Raw genomic sequence first — 21,809 nt, 5'->3', positions numbered from 1 at the left:
ATTTCCTATGCACAACTTATGTTCCAAACAGAGTCCTACATTTTAGAGAGAGACGTAAGAGGAGAAAAACTTAAAAGTCAAAGTTTTGTTTATTTTTGATGTTTTGTATCCTCTCAAAGTTCTAAATCAAGAAACGATGGAGTTCATAGATGAGGATGCAAGACCCAGATTTGTATTCCAATCTCGTCCACTTCCATCTTCACTAACTAATCAACAAACCCAACAAAAACCTCTTAACAAGCCACTTATCATCTTTACAGTTTTCCTATCTTCTTTTTTGTTTGTTCTGTCGATTCTTTATATTCAAACTGAACCCTTTAAATCTCTACTCTTCTGGGTCTCAATCTCTTTTATTGTTGGTCCATTTGCCCCATCTCATATCACTGGCGGTGACATTCGTGTTGGTCAAGGCCCAATCTTTGAGCCTCTTGAAGAAGAACCTGAAACTGTGAATGACAAGAGGGTGCCAAAGAAGAGATCAAAACAAATCAGATCTGAAGAAACTGTTATGGGTTCAGCTCCAGTTGTTGAAACAACAAATGGGTTGTCAATTAAAGAAAGAAAGATTGAACCTTTGACAAAAAGTGAAAATTGGGTGGTGGCAAATGAGGTAGAGAAGGAGTGGAATGAAGAGGATTTAGAGATATTGAAGAAACAGATGGTGAAGAATCCTGTTGGGAAGCCAAGAAGATGGGAAGTGATTGCTGAAGCATTTAAAGGGAGGCATAAAGTAGAGAGTGTGATAAAGATGGCAAAAGAAATGGGAGAGAGGAAATTGGATGACAATGATTCATATGCTAGGTTTTTGAAGAACAGGAAACCGTTGGATACAAGAGCTCAGGCTGAGATTAGCGGAATAGAGAGTGGTGCTGAAGCGAGGAAAGATAATGATGGTGGAGTAGGGTGGAATGCAGTCGAGGATATTGCATTGTTAAATGCCCTGAAAGCTTTTCCTAAGGATATACCAATGAGGTGGGAGAAGATTGCTGCTGCAGTTCCTACGAAATCAAAGGCTGCTTGTATGAAAAGAATTGCGGAGTTGAAAAAGGATTTTCGGAGTTCAAAAGCTGCTGCTGAGAGTTAGATGGAAAGCTGGAAGTTCATGGACTGTAACCAAAGTTTTGTATTTGAGGAAGCATTGGGGAGGAAATAGGTGATCCAATACATCTCTTAACTGTTGTCTTCCCCATTTTTTCTTACATGAGAAAAGTTACTGCATGAGTATTTATTTCGGGCATGGTCTTTTATACATATGTTGAGACATGTTATCATATAATCGAATGACTATTTGGTTATTGCAATGTCTTGAAAATTATAAGGGATATTATTCTGTTTTCTAGTTTATTAGTTGATAAATATTTAGCCTTAAACATATAGTGGATCAACATTTCTCTGATGGTATTGAGAACAAGCTGAGGATTTTAGAGCTTATTACCAAAGAGCTGTCAGCTATATTGATCTGGGAATATCTATTTGTGGTTGCAGTTGATGTATAATCTGCTCTCCATAATTGCAACCATTAACATGCTTTGAGATTAGGACATAAGACTTGGATGTTAGATCACATTTCTAAGAAAGTTGCCTCTTCCTTTAAATTTGCCTTTGACAATTAAAATGCAATTTAATGTGCTAATTTCCTCCGCCTCTTCAATATCAAACTGCATAACCTGAAAAGGTATTCGCTAGAGATTATTGAGGTGCAAATGTAGAATGATGATAAATGTAGATCCCAGAAACAGCATATTGCTTGCCAAATATGAGAGATTTCAAATGGTCATTTCTTTTATTATTTCCAATCCAAAAGTATAAATGATCCTTGACTGAATAATGGAGTAGCAATATGTATATCCAAGTGAGAGGTAGCTTGCATCTTGTGAAGAGATGTGGTTGGAAGGTTGAGAGCCTGAGCTACCTGAGAAAAGCCGGAAGAGGGATTTTGTTAGCAGTTCTTGGACCAATAGCTAGTAAGATGGTAGTTAGTTGGGGCTGAAGTCCTTCCCTCAGCTGCCTATCCATATCCTAACTCAATCTATTGTTTGGAAAAAGAAAAAAAAGACTGCAATCGGTGAGCTATTTATTTTATTTTATTGCCGCCTTATTGCAGAAAGTAACTTATGCAGTAAACAAATATTACAAGATCTCAAAAGCTAGGAGATTGGGTAGAACAGTTATCTAAAATGTGTACTATGGTCTGTACTGCCTTTGAGATTCTTTTGCTGATTTATTGCAGGGGAAAAGGGATTGTAAACAGAAACAAAATTCCGTGGTTTCAGTAGATCCTTTTGAATGGAAAGTATGGGTGTTGGCCTTTTAAATGAGCTAGTATGCTATATTTTGAACAGAATTAAGAACACGTAGGTGTTCATTGTTCATATTGACCAAATATGTGAGCCCTTGGCTGAATTTTAGGGGTATTTGTCCTGAATTGTTTCCCTAAGGTCTAAAGATATTGGCTTGCTAGCCAATTAACACTGCAATATTGCACATACAAATTGTCTTACTGGCTGAGAGCTCCATCGCTAGAATACCCCTTGTATACTGGGGCTTCTTGAGAGCTCCATCGCTAGAATATCCCTTGTTATACTCGGGGCTTCTTGAGATGGTATTGCCATGTATTCATCCAAATAAACTTGTAAAGCTTTGATGCATGTAGAGGTATAGATGTCACTTGTCAGAAAATCCTCACTTGTCATCATCTTACTTGGATTTACTGTTTCTTAGACGCGTAACAGATTTAATAAGATCATCTCTGTTCCCTTCTAATACATTCTTATCCTAAAATATAAGAATATACCAGAGTTGCAACTCAATTAATATAGTGCAATTGTTGGCTACACTGCTAGAAAGTTTCTTAAATCAAATGCTAATGTTCCTTGAAATTAAGCACTGGGTTTTACTGTGTGAATCCTGCTGAGCTCAGGTTTCCAGTAACTATGGATTTGAAAGCAGATCTAGTAATGGATTTTTCATGCCTGCAGAAAAGCTCAATGGCTATGTCGTTTCCTACTAGTTGCAAAAGATTCAGTTTGCTTCTTGCTACTGCAGATTTTGGGAACATATTTGCTGCTAGCATACAAGTGGCAGTCTTGCTGAGATTCAGAAATGTTACTCGTCCAAATACTACTGTCTTAGCTATGAAAAAATAAAAATAAAAAAAAAAGAGATCCTGACAAGTCATTGTTATTAATGTCGTTTGTTTTGCTTATAATGCCACAAAAAAGCATTGCTTGACAAATCCCTTGTTATTTGGAATGACAATTTTTACCTCAGGCACTTCCAAATGCAAATACTGATCCTCAAATCAGTTTATAAAAGGGTGCATCACCCATCTCAAATCACTAGGATATTCCCAAGTTTTCAATGTTCAAAGAGGCATATTTTCTGCATGCAGATTTTCCTTATTCCATAGGCTAAGAAGAGTTCAAAACAAATTCCCCTAAACTGCCTCATGAGATTAAGATGAAAAACTGTCATCAGTATCTTCTCTTTTATGGTTCCAAATGTCAAAGGCCAAATGTGAAGGATGACACGGTTAGCCTTGCCTTAATTCCAGCAATCCTCCATAGCCATTAATAATAAAAACTGAATAACTAAGTTGGTCGAATCAGAGCCCTGGCCTTTTAATAATGTAGTCACTTTATTGATGCCAAAACATCCTATCTGGTGCTGCCAAATCCTAGGAGCCGGTCCACAAGTTTAGCCACAGAGTTGGCAAGGCTGTCTGCTGCTTCTTGTGTTGACGCCTCTGCATATACACGTATAACATCTTCTGTACCAGATGGCCGTATGAAAGATCGACCTCGGGAGTATTTTGCTGATTGAGAAATAATATTCTTTGGTTAATAAAATATGGCACAATCCTTAAAAACATGGGGAAAATAGCAAACATTTAGAAGCTTCGTTCAAGCTCATGAATGTACGAACAGCAGACCCCATAGCCATGCTGTGGGGTGAATGATATATAGCATATGTTAAATAGTGCACACTTAAAAATTCGAGTTATTCTCTTCAACTGTAAGTTAGTTGCTTCTTTGTATGTTTGCACTCTTGTTCTATTCAATGATATCATACAACTGGATTGTTGCGAACATCAGTGAAGGTAGAAGATAAAAACAAGAGAAAGGCAAATGCCAAAAAACTAAACAAATGATTGCATAGGTATTTTATTCAATCCTTTTAATTTTATCAATTTCTACTTGAAATTTTCAAATTTGTTCAATTTTAGCAATGTTATTTATCTGAACGTGACATGTTGACTGGATAAAATGATTTTCTAAGCCTGGGAGCTAGAGCTAGTCAAAAATATTTACCTGTGTTAAGAGAACAACTCGGTACTAATCTTTTTTTCTGTTTCATCAGATTTGTTAAAATTTGTTTGACACTGCCTGGCTGAAAGCCACAAATTAAACTCATACAAAATCAATATCTTGAGCAATTATCTCTCCTCAATAGAAAGAACCCTACTGTTCCCGACCTCTCCATAGTATTCACACCAATGGCATCATCATCTTCATCAGACATTAATAGCAGTAATAACAGCTGCAATGCCTGCCACATTGTGGGCAATGAAGACAATTTTTCCCAATGGCAACATGCATAACCTCATCTTAGTTGTGCATTGGCCTATCAATGTTTTATCGACTCTAGTCCCTTCCCCATCTAAAACACTACTGTCACTTGCATTTTAGGTCTTAATTGCTAACAAGGATATTTCTGCATGTAAGATGCTTGTGTTTCTTATACTAACTTAATCTATTTGTTTTAGATAATGAGATCCTTCCTAATGTGAGCTTTCCATATCAGATAGGAAATGAAACAATACAAACGGAAGCAATAATTTTGAACACTAGGTGATATAATATTTCCGTTCACTTTTTCCGCCAAGATGGAAGATAAACATAAGTAGAAAATGGGTCAAAGAAGAAAAAAAAGAAAACCTAATCTAAGTTGTTCTCTTAACCTGGATTATAAAATTAGATCATGAATTGAGTTTTTTTTAATAAGTCTATGGATCCCACATTTGAAATACTACATTTCACCCCAAGTCAGCATACCAGATTGAATATGCCAACCAAATTTAGGAGATTGCCGAAACTGAAATTAATGTGAAAGTTTCAGATACAAAGAATTAGCTAAATTGACGGCGTGTAAAATCTCAGGTTTGTTCTTTTTTCTTTTTTTCTTATTTGGCAAAGAAAAAATGCACAAACAAGTTCTAATAAATTATACTCCAGTTCCATAAAATTTACTTCTCAGAAACGATTATTACCAATTTCTGCATTAATGGCATCTTGAATGCCAGGGGGTCTCACAACCACAGTCTCTGCATTTGCTGTAACAACAGCTGTTCTGTCTACAACTTTGACCTGATAATCAATGGAAGCAGTAGAAGCATCAATTTCAAGAAAGAAAAAAAAGAAGAGATAATACATTAGCTGTACTAATTACAACATGATGCTATTAATTTCCCTGGCCTACTTTGCCAAGATTCCTCCACTGGCATTAAAAGTTTGCAGGTATATGCAACAATAATAATGTACAATATGAGAAACCACCAATTGTTTCAGAAATCAAATTCCTTAACGAAAGAAAAAGAGAGTAAAGTCAGAAAAGATAAACCTTAAGCTGCCTGCTTGGTAGATCCTGATAAAGCTCACTCCACTTATATATGGACCATCCCTTGTGTTGTAAAATGGCTTCCACCAAGAGCAGACCACTTAGAGCATCTCCAACAGCCTGATTAATCAGCTTACTAACAGCTAATAGTCTCATAGCAGCTTTATGTCGTTCTGAATCTGAATCAACAAAACAACTCATGAAATTTTGAACTTGGACTTTCCATTTAAGCAATTCTAGTACAAGATTATCTGAGAAATAACCTTTCTTTTCTAAAGACAGCTCATTACTTCTGGCCTCTAACCAAGATAAGAAACATTCTGAGAATAGAATGGTGCCATGGCCATTAGCCTCAAAATATATCCCAATATCATACTGAGCAGCTTGCTCATGTAAGTACTTAACTCCTGTTGGGGTGAGCACGACTTCTAGGCCCAACTGCTTGAGGTAATCAGTGGATGCTCCATTCGCATATGCTGTTTGTATAACACCGATACGAGCTTGATAATTTTCACTGTTCTTTTCATCTCCATCTGTGTTAAGGACACTCAATTGCTCCTTGATGAATACAGCAAATAAAGATAATATCTTATCCCCATCAACAAGATCAATCTTGCTGCTATTACTTACTGGCACAGAAAAATAAACAAGTCGATCGGCATCTCCATCCAAACTTGCACACCTGAAAAACTAGAAACATTCATGCAGTTGGCTCCTGTTCCCACCAATTAGCATCATCTTCCATATTGGAAGAATCTATAGTTCTTAATATGTTACATTTTGAACCCCCAATTAGTTGAAAACTTTTCTACTCTACTCATGAACCCTAAGAAGTTAAGCTGTGAACTCTCATCCTTCACCAGCAGCCATAACAACTATTCATCACTTTTAGTAAATGCTGAACAACATAAAATTAATCTACAGCTATTATTACTGTACAAACAAGCATCAGCCTTGCTGTCAACACTGCATAAATGCTGATGACGAGATTCAAATATCTATCAATTTTAATAAGCAAATGGATCCTAGTTCAGAACACAGGCAACTTGGACAGTGGAACATAAGTTGATTTCCAGCTTTTTATACTGTACAAACAAGCATTGGCCTTACTGTCAACCACTGCATAAATGCTGATTACCAAATTCAAATGTCAACAAATCCAATGCAGCTTAAACCCAGTAAAACAATAAAATAATCCTTCTATGCATCTAGAGTTGCAAAGTACATAATATATTGTCTGTTCATGCTGCCACTTTCATTAGTTTCATTCTCTGTCCAACATAATGTAGGCAGGCATGCTAAAAAGCAATCAAGCAAAATAGAGGAATTTGTTGCATCATTGCCAACTTGGATCAAAGTTACTATCAACAATGAGAGAGCTGACCTTATTCCAACATGCTTAGAATCAAATCCTTCTGGAACAACCTTTTCTTTCTGAATATAATCAGCACCAACTCCTTCATTCAGTACACCTCCTTCCTGTCCAGAATTGCAAACCTCAATAAAGGAAACATTCAGCATCTTCTTCAAAACTTCAAGTTTTTCTCCACCAACACCATTAGCCCCATCAACAACCAATTTGTCATCTGCCTCTTTAATTTTGTATCCATCGGGAATCAAATTAATCAAGCACCTTTAAGTCAAAAAGCCTCAAGTGAAAACATACCCTCTAGCCAGGAAATTCAAATATATCTAGAACTAACCTGAATGAGCTAGAAAGCTGCTCAAAGTAATCAGCTTCAGTTGCTTTCGTGCCCTTATTTCTAGCACGAACCATCCAGTGTAGTTGTGGAGTCGTTAAGATTCCCATGTCAAGAGCACGAGCTCCAGCAATGGAATTAATCCCCTTCAGTTAGTTAAGAAAATATCAGTTCCCTTCAGTCAAACTTAAGCCACAAGTTGACTATTTGTCAAAGACATGACCAGAGTAGTGGAAGTTCACACGGCATAAACATTGCCAAAAGAAATTTAAAGAGAAAAGGACACACTTTAGAGGTTCTTTATAATTAAAGAAAAGAAGGGTATACTTGTTTAGCAACTTCAAGAAGAGATTCACCACTAGGTCTCGTGTCCCTCCCCAACAGTACTTCTGCTGACTGCATTCCACCAAATGGGATGTTTTCCTTCTTTACAAATTCATCTATCAACTATTTAGCCAAAAAAAATGTCCCAAATAAGTTGAATCTATTACTTTAGGCATTCGAAAAAAGACAAGAAAAATATGATTGAAGGGGTACTTACACATATAAAGACACAAGACTCTCAACGCCAAGATAACCTAGCCTACTAATTGGGTAATGTTGCATCAACTAAATTGAAAGGCGAAAATAAGCATACATATCCATATTCTGTAATGGGTGTGTGTGTGTACAAGAGTCGGTAAAATGGATTGCTTTCCCCACATTCTGTTAGGTATTGTTGGAATGAATCATGCCTAAGAATTCAATTTAATTGCAAAATCATTTTAATTTTGATAATATTTCATGACCTTGAAAATGAATCGAATTCTAGCAGCTAGGAACAACTTTCCAAATGACTAATAAGAATTGAACTGAATGCTATTTTGCACTTTTTGACTTTCCAAACAATTCAAACTCAAACTTCCATTACAAAGCTAGCTTCTGTTTCATTTGAATCCAAAATTGTCACCAGTCTCTGTGTGTGTATCTATAAAATTGAAAATAATAATGACATTCCGTAAAACCAGTAAATGGGTATTTATACATAAATTTTACAGACCTGAAGGAGGTGTTGGGGAGTTGGGGCATTGGCGACGGAGTCAGCGAAAGGTTCCCAATCTTGAGTGAGCATACCGCCACTTGGGTCAGCGATTTTGACTCCATTATCACTAGCTTTGTTATGTGATGCAGTGACCATTAAACCAATCACTGATTGGGTCTTTAGAGATCTAAGAGCTGCCAATATCCCAACTCTAAACACTGTTGATTCGAGTATTGATGCGTCTGCTCTGAACCCAGCTGTACCATATGATAACTTCACACCTACATTCATCAAGCGTTAAAATTGAGCTAAATCAAACTTATCCTGAATCGAAAAATTAGTAAAAAAAAAAGATGGGAAGACCCTGAGGAGGTGGAAAGCGAGAGGAGGAGTTGAGGATTAAATATGTTTGATGTTGGTCCATTGTGTTTTTGTTGTTTGAATTCAGTGTCTTCACTAATTATCTGCAGAATGTTTGGTGAACGAAAGTGATTAGTGATCACTGATCAATCAAGCAAGAAATTGATAAAAACAAAACAGCAATATTCTCATATCAATACGCATATAGCTTGTGGGAGAACATTTAGAGGAAAAAGTTTGATAGCTCCCTAAATGTTTAAATCAAATCATTGTACACCTTAATCTTTAATTTTTCATTTAGTAGAAGCCCCTAGTTTACAAGACAGACCCTCTCGTATAAAAATAGAGAAAATATTTCAGTTCATTTTTTTTAAAAGAGCGTATTATTTAATTATTAAAAAAGACTTTATAAATATTAATTAAATTTATATATACAGATATTTTCTAAAATTAAAAAATTAATTTACTAAAAATTAAAAGTATTTATAATATATTTAAAAATGTTTAAAACTAATTTATCAAAATCAAAAATTATATATATATATATATATATATAAATTTAATCTTTTAAAATATGCTGCTAAATAATAATGCAAATCATAAAGTTAAACAAAGACCGGACTAAAGAAAGACCAAGGAGTTGACTAGCTCCATTGCCAAATAAAAATTACATCTGCAGCAAAACTGCAAGAAACAGACACAAGAAAAGATCAGGAATTTATGTACGTGTACTGATCCAACCCAGAAATTTATGTACGTGTACTGATCCAACCCAGAAATTGAGTTAATCCCACCTCCACAGCACACACACGTACACACAGGAAAGGGGAAAAAAGGAAGAAATGGTTAATCCAATTCCTGACAGTGTGAAGAAGATATGGGAGCATTGGAATATAAGAGGAGCTCTTATGTTCAGTTTGCTATTGCAGACACTTCTTGTTCTATTTGCTCCTTCCAGGAAACGCACTTCAAGAAAGCTTATAATCTTGTTGATATGGTCAGGTTACTTGCTCGCCGATGCGACTGCTACCTTTGCTGTTGGCCTCATTTCCAACAGCCAAAGCAACTTTGGTTCTGATCGTAAAGCTCAGAAGACAAAAAACAGTGACCGCGAAAACAGTGATCTCTTGGCATTTTGGGCTCCTTTTCTTTTGGTGCATCTTGGTGGTCCAGACACAATTACTGCTTTTGCTCTTGAGGATAATGAGCTCTGGCTTAGACATTTGCTTGCTCTTGTTTTCCAGGCTGTAGCTACTGGTTATGTCTTTATTCAAACTCTTCCTGAGAATAAGGTAATGATTCCAACATTTCTTCTGTTTCTTGCTGGAATTATTAAGTATTCGGAGCGAACTCGTTCCTTGTATCTTGCAAGTATGGACAGATTCCGAGATTCTATGCTTAAAGAACCTGACCCTGGACCTAACTATGCGAAGCTTATGGAGGAATATGCTTCAAAAAAACAGGCAAAGCTGCCTACACAAATAATTATGATCCCGGAGCCTGAAAAAGTAAACACTACTGGTATTGCTCGTGAAAAAATCATATTAAAGAATCAGCTAGAAGTGGTGCAGAAAGCTTATGAATTCTTTCAAGTCTTCAGGGGACTAATTGTTGATCTCATATTCTCTTTTAAAGAGCGAAATGACAGCAGAGAATTCTTCTATAACATATCTGCAGAAGATGCTCTAAGAGTCATAGAAGCAGAGCTCAATTTCATGTATGAGGTTCTGTTTACAAAGGTAGTTGTTGTGCAGTCCAAATGGGGATATTTTTTCCGCCTTATATCTTTTGGTTCAGTTGTTGCAGCTCTTTGTGTTTTTCATTTTTATGTGAAGAAGGAAAGTTTTGATGGATTTGATGTTGGAGTCACTTATGCCTTGCTGTTTGGTGCCATAGGATTGGACATAGTAGCTTTCCTTATGGCCATTTTCTCTGATTGGAGAGCCGCTCTTCATAAATCATCAGATAATATATCCGAGTCCTGTTGGAGTTATATCGCTGAATTTGTCAGCAATCAGGCAATGATGATTTTCAGCAAATTCCTCACTATCAAGAAGTCCAAGTGGCGTAAATATGAGATAGAACCTGATGTCAATTTTATGTTTCTTGATACCCCCATTTTCTTCCGCAGGTGGTCTGGCTGCATCTCAGGCCATAACTTGGTAAGATATTGCCTCAAAGGGCGTCCAAGCAAGATTTGCAGCATCAAGAAGCGAACCTGTTGTGCTGTTATTACCAAGAAAATTCATCAATCCATAAGCAATGGCACTGAAAAGGTCATTCAATTCACACACATGGAAACACCCATCAAGCAGTTAGGCATTCTCAAGGACACAGTTATCGAGTTCATAGGCCTCAAGGACTTTGTAGATGAGATAACATATGTTTCAAAAGAACCATTCACTAAGGAGCTTTGGGAATTCATCTTCGATGAGCTGCGAGGGAAATCCTCATTTGCAGATGATCCAGAAACTGCTAAGAGAATATATGCAGCTAGAGGAGATTGGGTGCTCCAGAATAATGATTCGGATAAATATCAGGAATTAATGCCTTATGTTTCAGATGTCGGTTATGATCAAAGTATTTTGTTGTGGCACGTCGCTACGGAGCTCTTGTACAACACTGATGCAGATGATTCAAAGAGTTACAGCTACAGAGAATTCAGCAAGACTATCGCAGATTACATGCTGTATCTTCTGATTATGCAACCTGGTATAATGCAGGCTGTGGCGGGTATCGGTAAAATAAGATTTAGAGATACCTGTGCTGAGACTGTTAGATTCTTTGTAAGAAAAGGTTTAAGATCCCATGAAGAAAAGAGAGCATGTCAATGCATTCTTGAAGTGGATACAGAAGTTAAGCCTATTGCAGTGAAGGGAGATAGAAGCAAGTCTGTACTATTTGATGGAAGTATGCTGGCTCAGGAGCTGCAAAAGTTGAAAGAGAAGAAATGGGAGACGATGAGCAAGGTATGGGTGGAATTGCTGTCATATGCTGCAAGTCACTGCAGAGCAAATGCACATGCTCAGCAAGTTAGTAAAGGTGGAGAGCTTATTACTTTGGTTTGGTTATTGATGGCTCATCTTGGACTAGGACAGCAGTTCCAAATTAACGAGGGTCATGCCAGAGCAAAATTGATTGTAGGCAAGTAGCCCTATATTGGTATAAGGTATCTACTTTTCTTATCTTGATTTTCTATTCCTGGAGAGAGATCAGCATTTTGTATCAAATCCTGAGTTAACGGAATTGCCTGATTAATCTGATGAATCTTGTTCTTTGATTTGTCTGTTTTATTTGATTTTACAATTTTTGCTTCCATTTTGTGACCGGTGGCATCCATGATCCATCCCACAAAAGAACATTTAGCTAGGTGAACCTGTTAGAGTGGCTTGCATTTGAGATCTGTACAAAATCTTGGCTGAAATATGAGACTAAGAATATGGGTAAAAAAAAAAAAAAAAAACATGTACTGAAATAATGAACGGAACCTGCCTGCATTTTCCTATAGAAACCCAGTTTGCAGGGGAGAGAGGACATTTGGTCAAGATTCAAGATCAGTTTCTTTCTTTAAAATTTAAAGGCAAAAAAATGTTCATATCGTCTTCCCAATGAGCCGCAGATGAAAACCGATAATATAGTCCACAAGCAATGAAGCAACCCAATATGCTTCAATGATTATACTTAGGTCTTCTGCCAGAAACAATTAATGGAACACAATTTGTGGCATGACTAATCCGCTAGCTTTAATGTGACACCTTCCAATTCCTTGGTTGCTGCAAGATTAACACCTCTACAATATAATATAACTATTAAAATATACAAGGCAGTAATCAAAAGAGAGAGAGAGAGAGAGAGAGGGTACAGAATGCCAAAGTGGCTGCTTAGAAATTATCCATAGGTAAGAGAGTTGCTATATGCAACTTGTGGAACACATGGACATAATCACAGACTTAAGTTTATCTATTCTAATAAATAACGGGCGTCTCCCGACAAGAATACTTGACAAACCAACATGCTTACTTGGCTTTGCCTTGTGAGATATCCCTTATAAAAGAAGCAAGGTTACTATGAGATGATCCACCTCTTGCAATTGCCGCTCGACAAGCCTCTTGAAGTTCTTTTGCCTTTCTTCTCATTGTTTTGACTTCATCACTTTCTTGATCCATTAAATTCTTCACCAGTTCCGCAATTTCTTCTCGTGTCACCAAGCTTTCATGATCAACCCCCGGTTTTACTCTCCACCCGACATTCCAGTCTTCCACAATTTTTTTACTATTTGGAATTTGATCCCAAAATATAGGAAAAGCAAGCATTGGAATTCCTGAAAAGACACCTTCCATAGTAGAATTCCAACCACAATGCGTCATAAATCCCCCAACAGAAGGATGAGACAATACTCCCAATTGATCACACCAAGACACTACTAATCCCATATTACCATACCCATCTTTAAACAGAGTTGTTTCGCCACGAGACACCCACAAGAACCGAACACCACTGTTGCACACTCCAGCTACAATCTCTTCCTTCTGGGCACTTGAAACTGAAAGGAAGCTTCCCATTGAGACGTAAAACACTGAACCTTTCGGTTGCGAATTTAGCCATTCCAAGTAGTCAGGGATGTTGTGATCATTAGTACTCAAACCAGAATTGTCTTTCAATTCCACATAAGGGATGCTAGGGCCTAAAGTGTAGACAGGAAAGGGAAACTTCAACTTTAAAGCATCAATGACTCCGGCTTCAAGCTCATATGCAGAAGTGAATAAAAGGTATTGTGCTTTGGAAACCATTGAAACAGGTTCCAAGGCACGGGACAGTACTTGTCGACCAGTTCCATTGAATACTGTTGGAAGATCTAATAGGCGTGCTGGAGGAACTCCAGGGATGTAGTCCACAACTTCTTCTCCTTGTTCTGTTACACAAGAAGAAATGTAAATAAAGCAAATTCGACCAAGAGGGAAAATGGAAATAATTAATATCCTTTAATTGATTGCAGGATATAAAGTCATTAATACATTCATTGCAGTGCACATTGCTCTCACATTTATATGCATTTTACCTCTAGAACAATATGTCTAAAGTAATACAATCATCTCTGAAATTGACAATTAGTTTTATTTTTTTTCCTGTAGAGAAACAGTTCTCTTTTGCTACCAGCTTAAAACAATCAATTTAATTCACTTGAAACTGTATATCTACATATTAAGACCCCAAAAGGGGAAGCCTTATGTGATGTACAACATACTCAAGACTCAAATAATACTAAGACTGAAAATTTTATGCATCTAGAAGCACTGAACCAATGACTTTTGCCTCACAACTCCGCAATGACCTAATGACTTCAGTACATAATATGACAATTCTGCAATGATCAAACATTTTATGAATCAGCAATGCATCTAGAAACTAGAAGCATCGGACTAATGAGTTTTGCCTCAATTCTGGTTTTAGTTTAAACAGCATATGAATATGTGACATAATATGCCGGTGGCAACTAAGCCTACCCTTCTTATTTCAAAAGTCTTCTTGGCACTTCCTTATTCCTCTAGCAATTTCTTTTGACGAAATACGAAAGCAAATAGAAAAGCAAAAAGAATGAGGTCTGAATTCCCGAAAGGCCCGCCAAAAGCTAGAGAAGCAGCAAGTCCTTTTGGCTTTTGCTTGATATAAAGAGCACTTGCATCACTTCTCTCTTTTTTGTTCATACTTGTAGTCTCGATAGTTTTCACTTGCATCACTTGCTTCAAGGGTGTCATATTTAAGATGTTGCTCTACGCATATAAACCAAATAAATAAATTTCATTTTTGAACACAAATTAATTAACATCAAATTCCTGAATCTTTATTGGCAATACCCAAAATAATTTCTACATTGATCTGACATATTACTGTAAGGATTATGACATTGTAACGAAATAATTAGATAAGTTTGGCAAGGTACCTGATAATTCGAGGGGAAAATGATCATTTTGCACGAGAAGATCAAAATGATGGAAAACAGAAAAGACAGTAGCAGACATGGTAAAAAGAGAAGCAACAGGAATATTTCTAGAATTGCCAACTTTAACCACCCAATCCAAGTAAGTATCATAAATAATAGCATCCACGCTGAAATCAAGTCCATCAAGGAGTTGCAAGAAAGGAACTTTCATTTTTGTAGCAACAGCTTCCAAGAATCCCGGAAAATCATTAGCACGGCCAAGCTCTGAAGGTATAACATTAGGGATGGTTTGGAAACGGATATTGGTTGGCATTTTGTATGGGCTAAGAAAGCTAAGCCACTCTTCAGTGACTACAAAAGTAAAGAGAATGTCTGGTTTTTGTGATAAAATATGTTTGCAGAGATTGATCATTGGGTTTATGTGGCCTCTGCCCGGATAAGGCATTGCCACCACATGGCAGCTGGTGTTGGTCATGGTCACTGGTTTCGCTTTGGAGTGCTCCATTGCTAGCTTGCTTGCTGCTCTCTGCTATTTATCTTAAACTCACGTGGTGATACGGCGAAAGACACGTGAGGAATCTAAAGAGTAAGGAGATAATTTATGGGCGTCGATTTTAACTCTATATCCCTTATAAGCCTGTGGGCCGAGTTTGTTTCGGCTCTAAGCCCATATCCTTGGATTTATAAGATATCAATGTCGTTTAAAATAACAGAACTATTTATAATCTTTTTATTTTTTATGAAAAATATGGTATAAATATTTTTTATTTTTATTGTATGAAAATATTAAAAATATAATTTTTTTAATTCTTTTTAAATACAGTATTGGTTGTTTTTTATTCTTTTTTTTTACTAAAAAATAACTAAAACCAACCGAAAAATAATCAGACCATATTTAAGAAGTTAAAAAACTATATTTTAAAAAAAATAGTAAAAACAGTGCTTTTTCATTGATTTAGGATATTTTAAAAAGTCTTTTGACTAGTGAAATTTCTATTTTAAGAAAAAAAGAAAAGAAGAAACTTGGAATAAGGTCAATTTGGCCCCTCAAGTTATTATTGAGGCGTGATTTAGTCTTTTTCACTTATAAAATTATTTTATCTTTATTTCGTACTTTTGACTTGTAAGACTCATTCAAATAATTAAATTTTGAGCCTAAATTATTCGTGGTAGATAGATAATTTTCTTAGTTTGATGATAAATTAAAACTAATTAACTAGTTTTAGGTAATTTTTGTCAAAGAGAAATTAATTAATTAAAATAAATATGGTCAAAGGTCTAAAAGCAGCAGAATATAAAAGAGAGTACTATATAGATCTAGCTATATAATTACTAAAAGGGTTAACGCCCCTCAAAGCTAATAATGTCTCTAAATATGGAAATGGCCTTATGAGAAAGAACAACCCACTAAACTAAGTTAAGATTACAAAATGACCCTTAAAATATAAACATTATTTCATCGTGGCTCTTTGATAATAAAACTCTTGCTATTCTTGCTCCTACAATCCTATACATGTAGCAAAAATGTTGTATTGCTGGAAGCCCTAATCAATCACCCCAAAACTTTTAATACTTCATCATAGAAGCTTAATATATAGGAGAATTTTACAAAATTAACGATCTAAATCAGCCTCTCATTTCGGATGATATTAAAATGGATAATAAATTTAAAAAATTGCACTCTGTACCGTCACATTCTCCTCGACCATAATCCAACATCGTTTTCTTTATCAGAAGAAACATCTTACAAGATTGATGATTAAATTACTAGAAATTACCTTGATTTTTAAATATCTAAAAATTAGATGGAGACAACAGTAGAAATAATCATATAGAATGTAGAGATAAATATTTTAGATTAATAAGTGTCTTATTGGAATTGTCCATATCAAGTTCATCCTTTAGAACCATATCACATCCCGAATCTGGTGAAATATGATGAATTGAGACGGTATTTTATAAATACGTGATTATTTTAAATATATTAATTATTTTCTTATTTTCCGATCGCCTGAAATGGATAAAAGAAACATCTTGTTCTTTCTTCAACAATTTATGATCTCTAGTAAACCTCTGAGTAGAATTCGAACCCAGATCCACTTTGCAATCAGCTGTTAGAATCATAGGTCTTCAAATCGTTCATTTGGAAAAAAGGAAACCCTTATTATTGGATGATCATGATACTTTCCAAAAATTAAAATTTTTGATTAATGGAGGAACAATATTACCATTTTTATTCAATAAGATACCAAAGTAGATAATTGACTCATTCCATACTAGAAATAATAATATTAAGATGAATTGGTCGAGGCTGAAATTGGTGAAGTAATTTGGCGTTATAATAAAACTTTGAATATATTTTATTATAATTCTAGACAAATATATACATTAATATACCAACTTAATTATTTGATATATAAAAGAAATAAAATCAATAAAAATCTGAACCAAATATAACTGGGTCCGGATAACTTTAAATATGGCCCATACCGGATCCATTGCCAGGTAGCCCTAAATAGCAATCCAATTAAAAATTCTGAACTACCGCTCAAAGAAGAAGGCCATCATCGTAATTTCGCTCAAAAACCCGAGGATTCCTTAATATCCAAAACCCTAAACTCAATCTTCTATATTTTTCTTTAATAAAAAAAACACCTTAAAACTTAGAGCAATGGGGCTTCTCTCATGGTTCAAAGGAAGCGCCAAATCCGAATCAAAACCCTCAAATTCTTCAAAATCCGAAACCTTCACAACATCCGAAGTTCCAGGAATGAATGGTGCAGTTGAGGTCCTCCGACCTCCCAAAAACGTTACCGTTTTCGAATTCGGGTCAATCGCTGCTTCCAACGATAACGTTACTCTCGCTGGATACTGCCCTGTCTCCAATGACCTTGAACCCTGCCGCTGGGAAATCCTTCCCGCTAGTGATGCCGACGCGCCTCAGTTTCGCGTGGTCTTTTGAGAGAGGGAGAGATAGTGTGTATGTGTGTGTGAGGAATTGTTAATTTATTTACTGCCTGTAACAAAAATGTAGTAAAATCTTAAAATAATTAATTATGTATGCGATTGCTTTAGTGGGTTTTGCTTAATGAATATAATTAATTATGTTGCGTATCTGCTTCCTGTACTAAAATTGTTATGATCTTTCTTAATTCTTTCATTATCTGCTTTCCTATTTATTTATTTCCTTTAATATTTAATCTGGATTGTTCTGCTATATGGCTGGCTAGTTGTTCCATAAAGAGTATGGATTTGTGTTTCAAGCAGAAACACCTCTGATTGGTCGTGTTTTCCTTGCCGTATACTTTGGCTATTGCCTGGGAATTTCCAAGTCTTTCTTGGCGTCCCTTTGCTGACTTTCGGTTATACAGCTTTTACTTCATTTTGTTTTCAAGTCCGGTGAAGCTGCGCAACTCCCTGTCCCATTTGTGTACGGTTTTTTTTTTCTTTCCATGTACAAAGACTTCGTCGCTGATTTTTTCCAAGTCAATGCGATTATTTTATCTATTTATCTATCTAATTTTATTTTCTTTCCTTTTCTTTCACATCAGAGATGACTTGTGTGGAGTGAGCAACACTCACCCAACTGCTAACCTCAATTGCTTCTAGTCTAAATATGAGTTCCTTCTTTCTAACAAGTTCAGGTCTCATCACTGCTATTTTCTCACTGCCTCGTGGCTATAATCATTACTACGGGCAACTTTCCAAGACTGGTCTCAACTGCCATGGCTTTATGCTGCAACATTCTTTCTTTGCCACAATTCTTTCATGCAAATATCGTGTCTTGCTCCAAGCATAACACCCCTATTCACTACAATGATCATTGCTCCTCAATTATCCCTGAATCAACCCCTCTTGATCCTGAAGAGACCACCACCCCTTTTCCTCCATACCAAGATGGTTACGGCCTTGGTGGGGATGAAATATTGAATAATCTAGACTCATCTCGCTTCTATCACTCATCAAATGACAGGAGAGTTTGACTGTTTCGAACCCAAAAATTCTATACTACGGATGTTTATTATGTCTTCAAGGTCGACGCAAGTTTGATCCTCCAACCCTCGCGTATCACATATGGTTTTTCAGATACTTGGTTGTTTCTAGTTGGTTTGAGAGAGGTGCTTTGAGCTTTGACATACAAGGGTTCTGGTCAAAATCTACTGGTAAGCTCTGCATGATTGGCTCAAGCTCTACTCACTCAGAAGAAGGTGAAATGGTCTTTCTGCTGTTCTTAAGCTCGAGTGATATTACTAGTTTGATTACAGGAACATTAGAGAGTTTGAGTTCTGCTGATGATTCGAGCTATTTTCGGCCAGTTTCTTTGTTGATGTTTCCTCTGATGGATTACACATACACTGAGGTTACAAAAGAAGCTCATTATGGATGTACTGGTGGAGGTGATGTTGCCAAGAATTTGCTCAGCTTACCTCTGAGTGTATCTGTTTGTTCAATATTCTCAAACCAAGTCGATTCATTCAAACTGGAGTATGCAAGTGTTTGCAATTCTACAAAGACTTGTAGTCCTCTTAGCCAGGGTGCTGGGTTTTTGCCAGAAATCATGTCTTTGAGTTCAATCTAGTGTTCAGATGATAGATGGAGTCTGAGATTTTTGCTAGAATTTCCTAACAGTGTTATTATAAATACAGCATCCCCTTCAACCCAAACACAACCTTTGTTGCAGAAGGATCATGGGATACAACAAAGAATCAATTATGTGCTGTTGCTTGTCGAATCTCAACTCAGACAAGCTCTTTCGATGTGAGGATTGTTCAATGAGGTTGAGTTTGAGATTTCCTGCAGTTTTGTCAATCAGAAATACAAGCAGCATTGTGGGACATATTTTGAGTAATAAAACTTCGAAAGGTTCAGGTTACTTTGATACGATAAGGTTTCATAGTTGTAGAAGCGGTTCAGTTGAGATTCCAGGGTTGAAGTATGAGTATTCATTTGTTGACAAAGCAAAAAAGTTATACCCTAAGAAGCAACTTAGTAGAAGTAAAGGAAAGCAGTTTCCACATGCAGATTCACACGACATGCAGTTTCAGATGTCAATCAGGAATTCCAAAGGAAGAAGATCCAGATGGGCTATGCAGATCCCATCTCTGTGGGTGATAAAATTGCTCCACGGAATTTATGGTCAACTTCTAGGCTAGAAAACTCAAAAGTATAAAGAAAAACTCCAGCCAATGAACGTCAGCTACAAAATGAGCTTGACATCATTCAATGTTGCTTCAAAGGGGTATGAACAATTCCAGGTTTCTGCCGAAGGGGTTTATGATGGTGAGACAGGAGTTATGTGCATGGTGGGCTGCAAATTCTTAGACTTGAACAATCAGATATCAAGAAATGATTCAGTGGACTGTGAGATTCTTGTTAATGTTCAGTTCCCGCCAATGAATTCAAAAGATTATATAAAGGGATGTATTGAAAGTAGAAAAGCAAAGACTTCACCTCTATGCTTTGAATCTCTTTCCTTTTCTGCAGTTCCTTTCTACAGCTGCACAGATTCAATATGGCGGATGGATCTGGAGATCTTCATGGCTTCTGTCTCCAATACCATTTTATGTGTTTCTGTGGGATATCAAATCTTGTACATGAAGAAACACTCCAGTGTGTTCCCTATATCACTTTTCATGCTTGTAATACTTACATTCGGGCAGATGATCCCTCTAGTGTTGAACTTTGAAGCTCTATTCTTGCCAAAAAGAAATCATCAGTCATACCTGCTTCAAGGTGGTGGATGGCTTGAACTAAATGAGGTGATTGTAAGGGTGATAACAATGGCAGCTTTTGTGCTGCAACTCCGACTTCTGCAGCTTGTATGGTCTGCAAGATCTTCTGATGGAAACCAAAAGGCCTTGTGGATTGCTGAGAAGAAGACACTTTATGTGTGTCTACCGTTATATGTAGCTGGAGGCCTAATAGCTTTGTCTGTAAATTGGAAAAATTACAAACTTGGCAATGAGATGAACTCTACAAGCTTTTACCGCCATCAGCAATCCCTTTGGATGGACTTGAGGTCTTATGCTGGTTTAGTACTGGATGGTTTCCTTTTCCCTCAAATCCTCTACAACGTTTTCCACAACTCAAGAGAGAATACTCTCTCTTGTTTATTCTACATAGGGACAACATCTGTGCGCTTGCTACCACATGGATACGATCTTCACAGGGCACACTACTATGGTGATGATTTTGATTGGTCATACATGTATGCGGATCGTGCTGCAGATTATTACTCTACTGCTTGGGATGTGCTCATTCCTTTAGGGGTTCTGGCGTTTGCTGCAATCATATATCTGCATCAGCGCAATGGCGGTCGTTGTTTCTTGCCCAAGAGATTCAAGGAGCTGGAAGGATATGAAAAGGTGCCGGTGGTTAGCGACCCATGGCGACTATGATGTCTTTTTCCTTCTTTTTCTTTATATATGTGTATGTACGCTTCTGTTCCCTGGCCATGTTTGCAGTATAGTTAGGCCTACTTGTGCAATTTGATTGAAACAAATCTCGGAATTTGATGTACTATAAGATGATGCAATTATAGCTATGTGAAAGTGATGAAAATTTCTCAAATGACTGCCACAAATTGATGCCTCTCTTCCTCTCACTCTATTTACTTATTGTGCTTGCTAAATCATCCTCGGATGAGTACCATTTTTATTTACTTATGCTTGGCTTCTAGTCTCAGATTCTATTGTATTTGCTCTTCTTCACATGTGCAATACAATTTATCTGTCTTTACTTCTTGTTTGTGTCTTGAAGTGCTAAGAAGATATGCATGTACAAGTTACTTGGATGCTATTATCAAGCACGGAATGAAATTCAAGCAGTACTCTGGTCTTGAAGCATGCGAAGGACTTGATTGATTTATCTTGTTTGCTTTGTTGTTTTTACTATGGTTGTGATCTTTAATGCGTTCTGCATTTCCACACTCTGCTACAGCAATTTATCAGACCAAAAAGAAAAATAGAAATAGATAGAAAGAAGAAAAAGAGGAAGAAGAAATGAGGAACGGTTTATTAGGAAATTTCCAAGTCTTTGTTGCCGCAAAATTTCTCAAGTCGTTGTTGACATTTTAGCCTTAATATAGGAATCCTGACGTTGAGACTTGAGACTTTTCTATTACCTTTTATTTTTGTTTTCAAACTTTAGTGAAGCTCATAATACCCCTCTA

General features: G+C 36.6%; 5 protein-coding genes and 1 pseudogene across 6 annotated transcripts; 4 read left to right on the top strand and 2 right to left on the bottom strand.

The window, feature by feature from the left end:
- Positions 1-119: 119 nt before the first annotated feature.
- Positions 120-3,235, top strand: LOC8267188 (transcription factor MAMYB). 2 transcript variants are annotated; one of them, XM_015725119.3, is made up of 2 exons: positions 120-1,153; positions 3,046-3,235. In XM_015725119.3, exon 1 carries the CDS (start codon positions 137-139, stop codon positions 1,082-1,084), a length of 948 nt encoding a protein of 315 aa, XP_015580605.1. In that variant the 5' UTR covers positions 120-136; the 3' UTR covers positions 1,085-1,153; positions 3,046-3,235. The 2 variants fall into 2 exon arrangements, with proteins under 2 accessions (XP_015580605.1, XP_002528771.1); XM_002528725.4 differs by having other exon boundaries at positions 2,979-3,235.
- Positions 3,150-8,993, bottom strand: LOC8267187 (phosphoacetylglucosamine mutase). The gene is made up of 10 exons (XM_048373507.1): positions 8,975-8,993; positions 8,701-8,801; positions 8,356-8,618; positions 7,644-7,763; positions 7,320-7,462; positions 7,001-7,249; positions 5,880-6,298; positions 5,620-5,795; positions 5,270-5,366; positions 3,150-3,814 (listed from the first exon to the last, which is right to left on the bottom strand). Exons 2-10 carry the CDS (start codon positions 8,759-8,761, stop codon positions 3,657-3,659), a joined length of 1,686 nt encoding a protein of 561 aa, XP_048229464.1. The 5' UTR covers positions 8,762-8,801; positions 8,975-8,993; the 3' UTR covers positions 3,150-3,656.
- Positions 8,994-9,293: 300 nt separating this feature from the next.
- On the top strand, positions 9,294-11,977 carry LOC8267186. The gene is made up of 2 exons (XM_048373505.1): positions 9,294-9,413; positions 9,445-11,977. Exon 2 carries the CDS (start codon positions 9,540-9,542, stop codon positions 11,847-11,849), a length of 2,310 nt encoding a protein of 769 aa, XP_048229462.1. The 5' UTR covers positions 9,294-9,413; positions 9,445-9,539; the 3' UTR covers positions 11,850-11,977.
- A 579-nt stretch (positions 11,978-12,556) lies between these two features.
- On the bottom strand, positions 12,557-15,210 carry LOC8267185 (UDP-glycosyltransferase 87A2). Its single transcript, XM_002528722.4, has 2 exons — positions 14,639-15,210; positions 12,557-13,609 (listed from the first exon to the last, which is right to left on the bottom strand). The coding sequence occupies exons 1-2, from the start codon at positions 15,141-15,143 to the stop codon at positions 12,714-12,716; spliced, it is 1,401 nt and encodes a 466-aa protein (XP_002528768.3). The 5' UTR covers positions 15,144-15,210; the 3' UTR covers positions 12,557-12,713.
- A 2,001-nt stretch (positions 15,211-17,211) lies between these two features.
- Positions 17,212-17,752, top strand: LOC8267184. The gene has a single exon (XM_002528721.4). The coding sequence runs from the start codon at positions 17,310-17,312 to the stop codon at positions 17,598-17,600; it is 291 nt and encodes a 96-aa protein (XP_002528767.1). The 5' UTR covers positions 17,212-17,309; the 3' UTR covers positions 17,601-17,752.
- A 702-nt stretch (positions 17,753-18,454) lies between these two features.
- LOC8267182 lies at positions 18,455-21,208 on the top strand (annotated as a pseudogene).
- The last annotated feature ends 601 nt before the right edge of the window (positions 21,209-21,809 follow it).

The sequence above is a fragment of the Ricinus communis genome, chromosome 5 (genome assembly GCF_019578655.1).
Source record: "Ricinus communis isolate WT05 ecotype wild-type chromosome 5, ASM1957865v1, whole genome shotgun sequence".
NCBI classification, from domain to species: Eukaryota; Viridiplantae; Streptophyta; class Magnoliopsida; order Malpighiales; family Euphorbiaceae; genus Ricinus; species Ricinus communis.
The sequence above is the reverse complement of the archived record's forward strand: the minus strand, read 5'-3'. Positions and strand labels throughout refer to the sequence as shown.

Excerpts from the sequence above, each read along its gene's own strand:
- LOC8267188 (XM_015725119.3), top strand. The coding sequence starts at position 137 with ATGGAGTTCATAGATGAGGATGCAAGACCCAGATTTGTATTCCAATCT.
- LOC8267187 (XM_048373507.1), bottom strand. The coding sequence starts at position 8,761 with ATGGACCAACATCAAACATATTTAATCCTCAACTCCTCCTCTCGCTTT. Across the intron at positions 8,619-8,700 it reads TCGCTTTCCACCTCCTCAGG|GTGTGAAGTTATCATATGGT; the intron begins GTCTTCCCATCT and ends TGATGAATGTAG. Across the intron at positions 5,796-5,879 it reads GCTGTCTTTAGAAAAGAAAG|ATTCAGAACGACATAAAGCT; the intron begins GTTATTTCTCAG and ends TTGTTGATTCAG.
- LOC8267186 (XM_048373505.1), top strand. The coding sequence starts at position 9,540 with ATGGTTAATCCAATTCCTGACAGTGTGAAGAAGATATGGGAGCATTGG.
- LOC8267185 (XM_002528722.4), bottom strand. The coding sequence starts at position 15,143 with ATGGAGCACTCCAAAGCGAAACCAGTGACCATGACCAACACCAGCTGC. Across the intron at positions 13,610-14,638 it reads TTTTCCCCTCGAATTATCAG|AACAAGGAGAAGAAGTTGTG; the intron begins GTACCTTGCCAA and ends CTTGTGTAACAG.
- LOC8267184 (XM_002528721.4), top strand. The coding sequence starts at position 17,310 with ATGGGGCTTCTCTCATGGTTCAAAGGAAGCGCCAAATCCGAATCAAAA.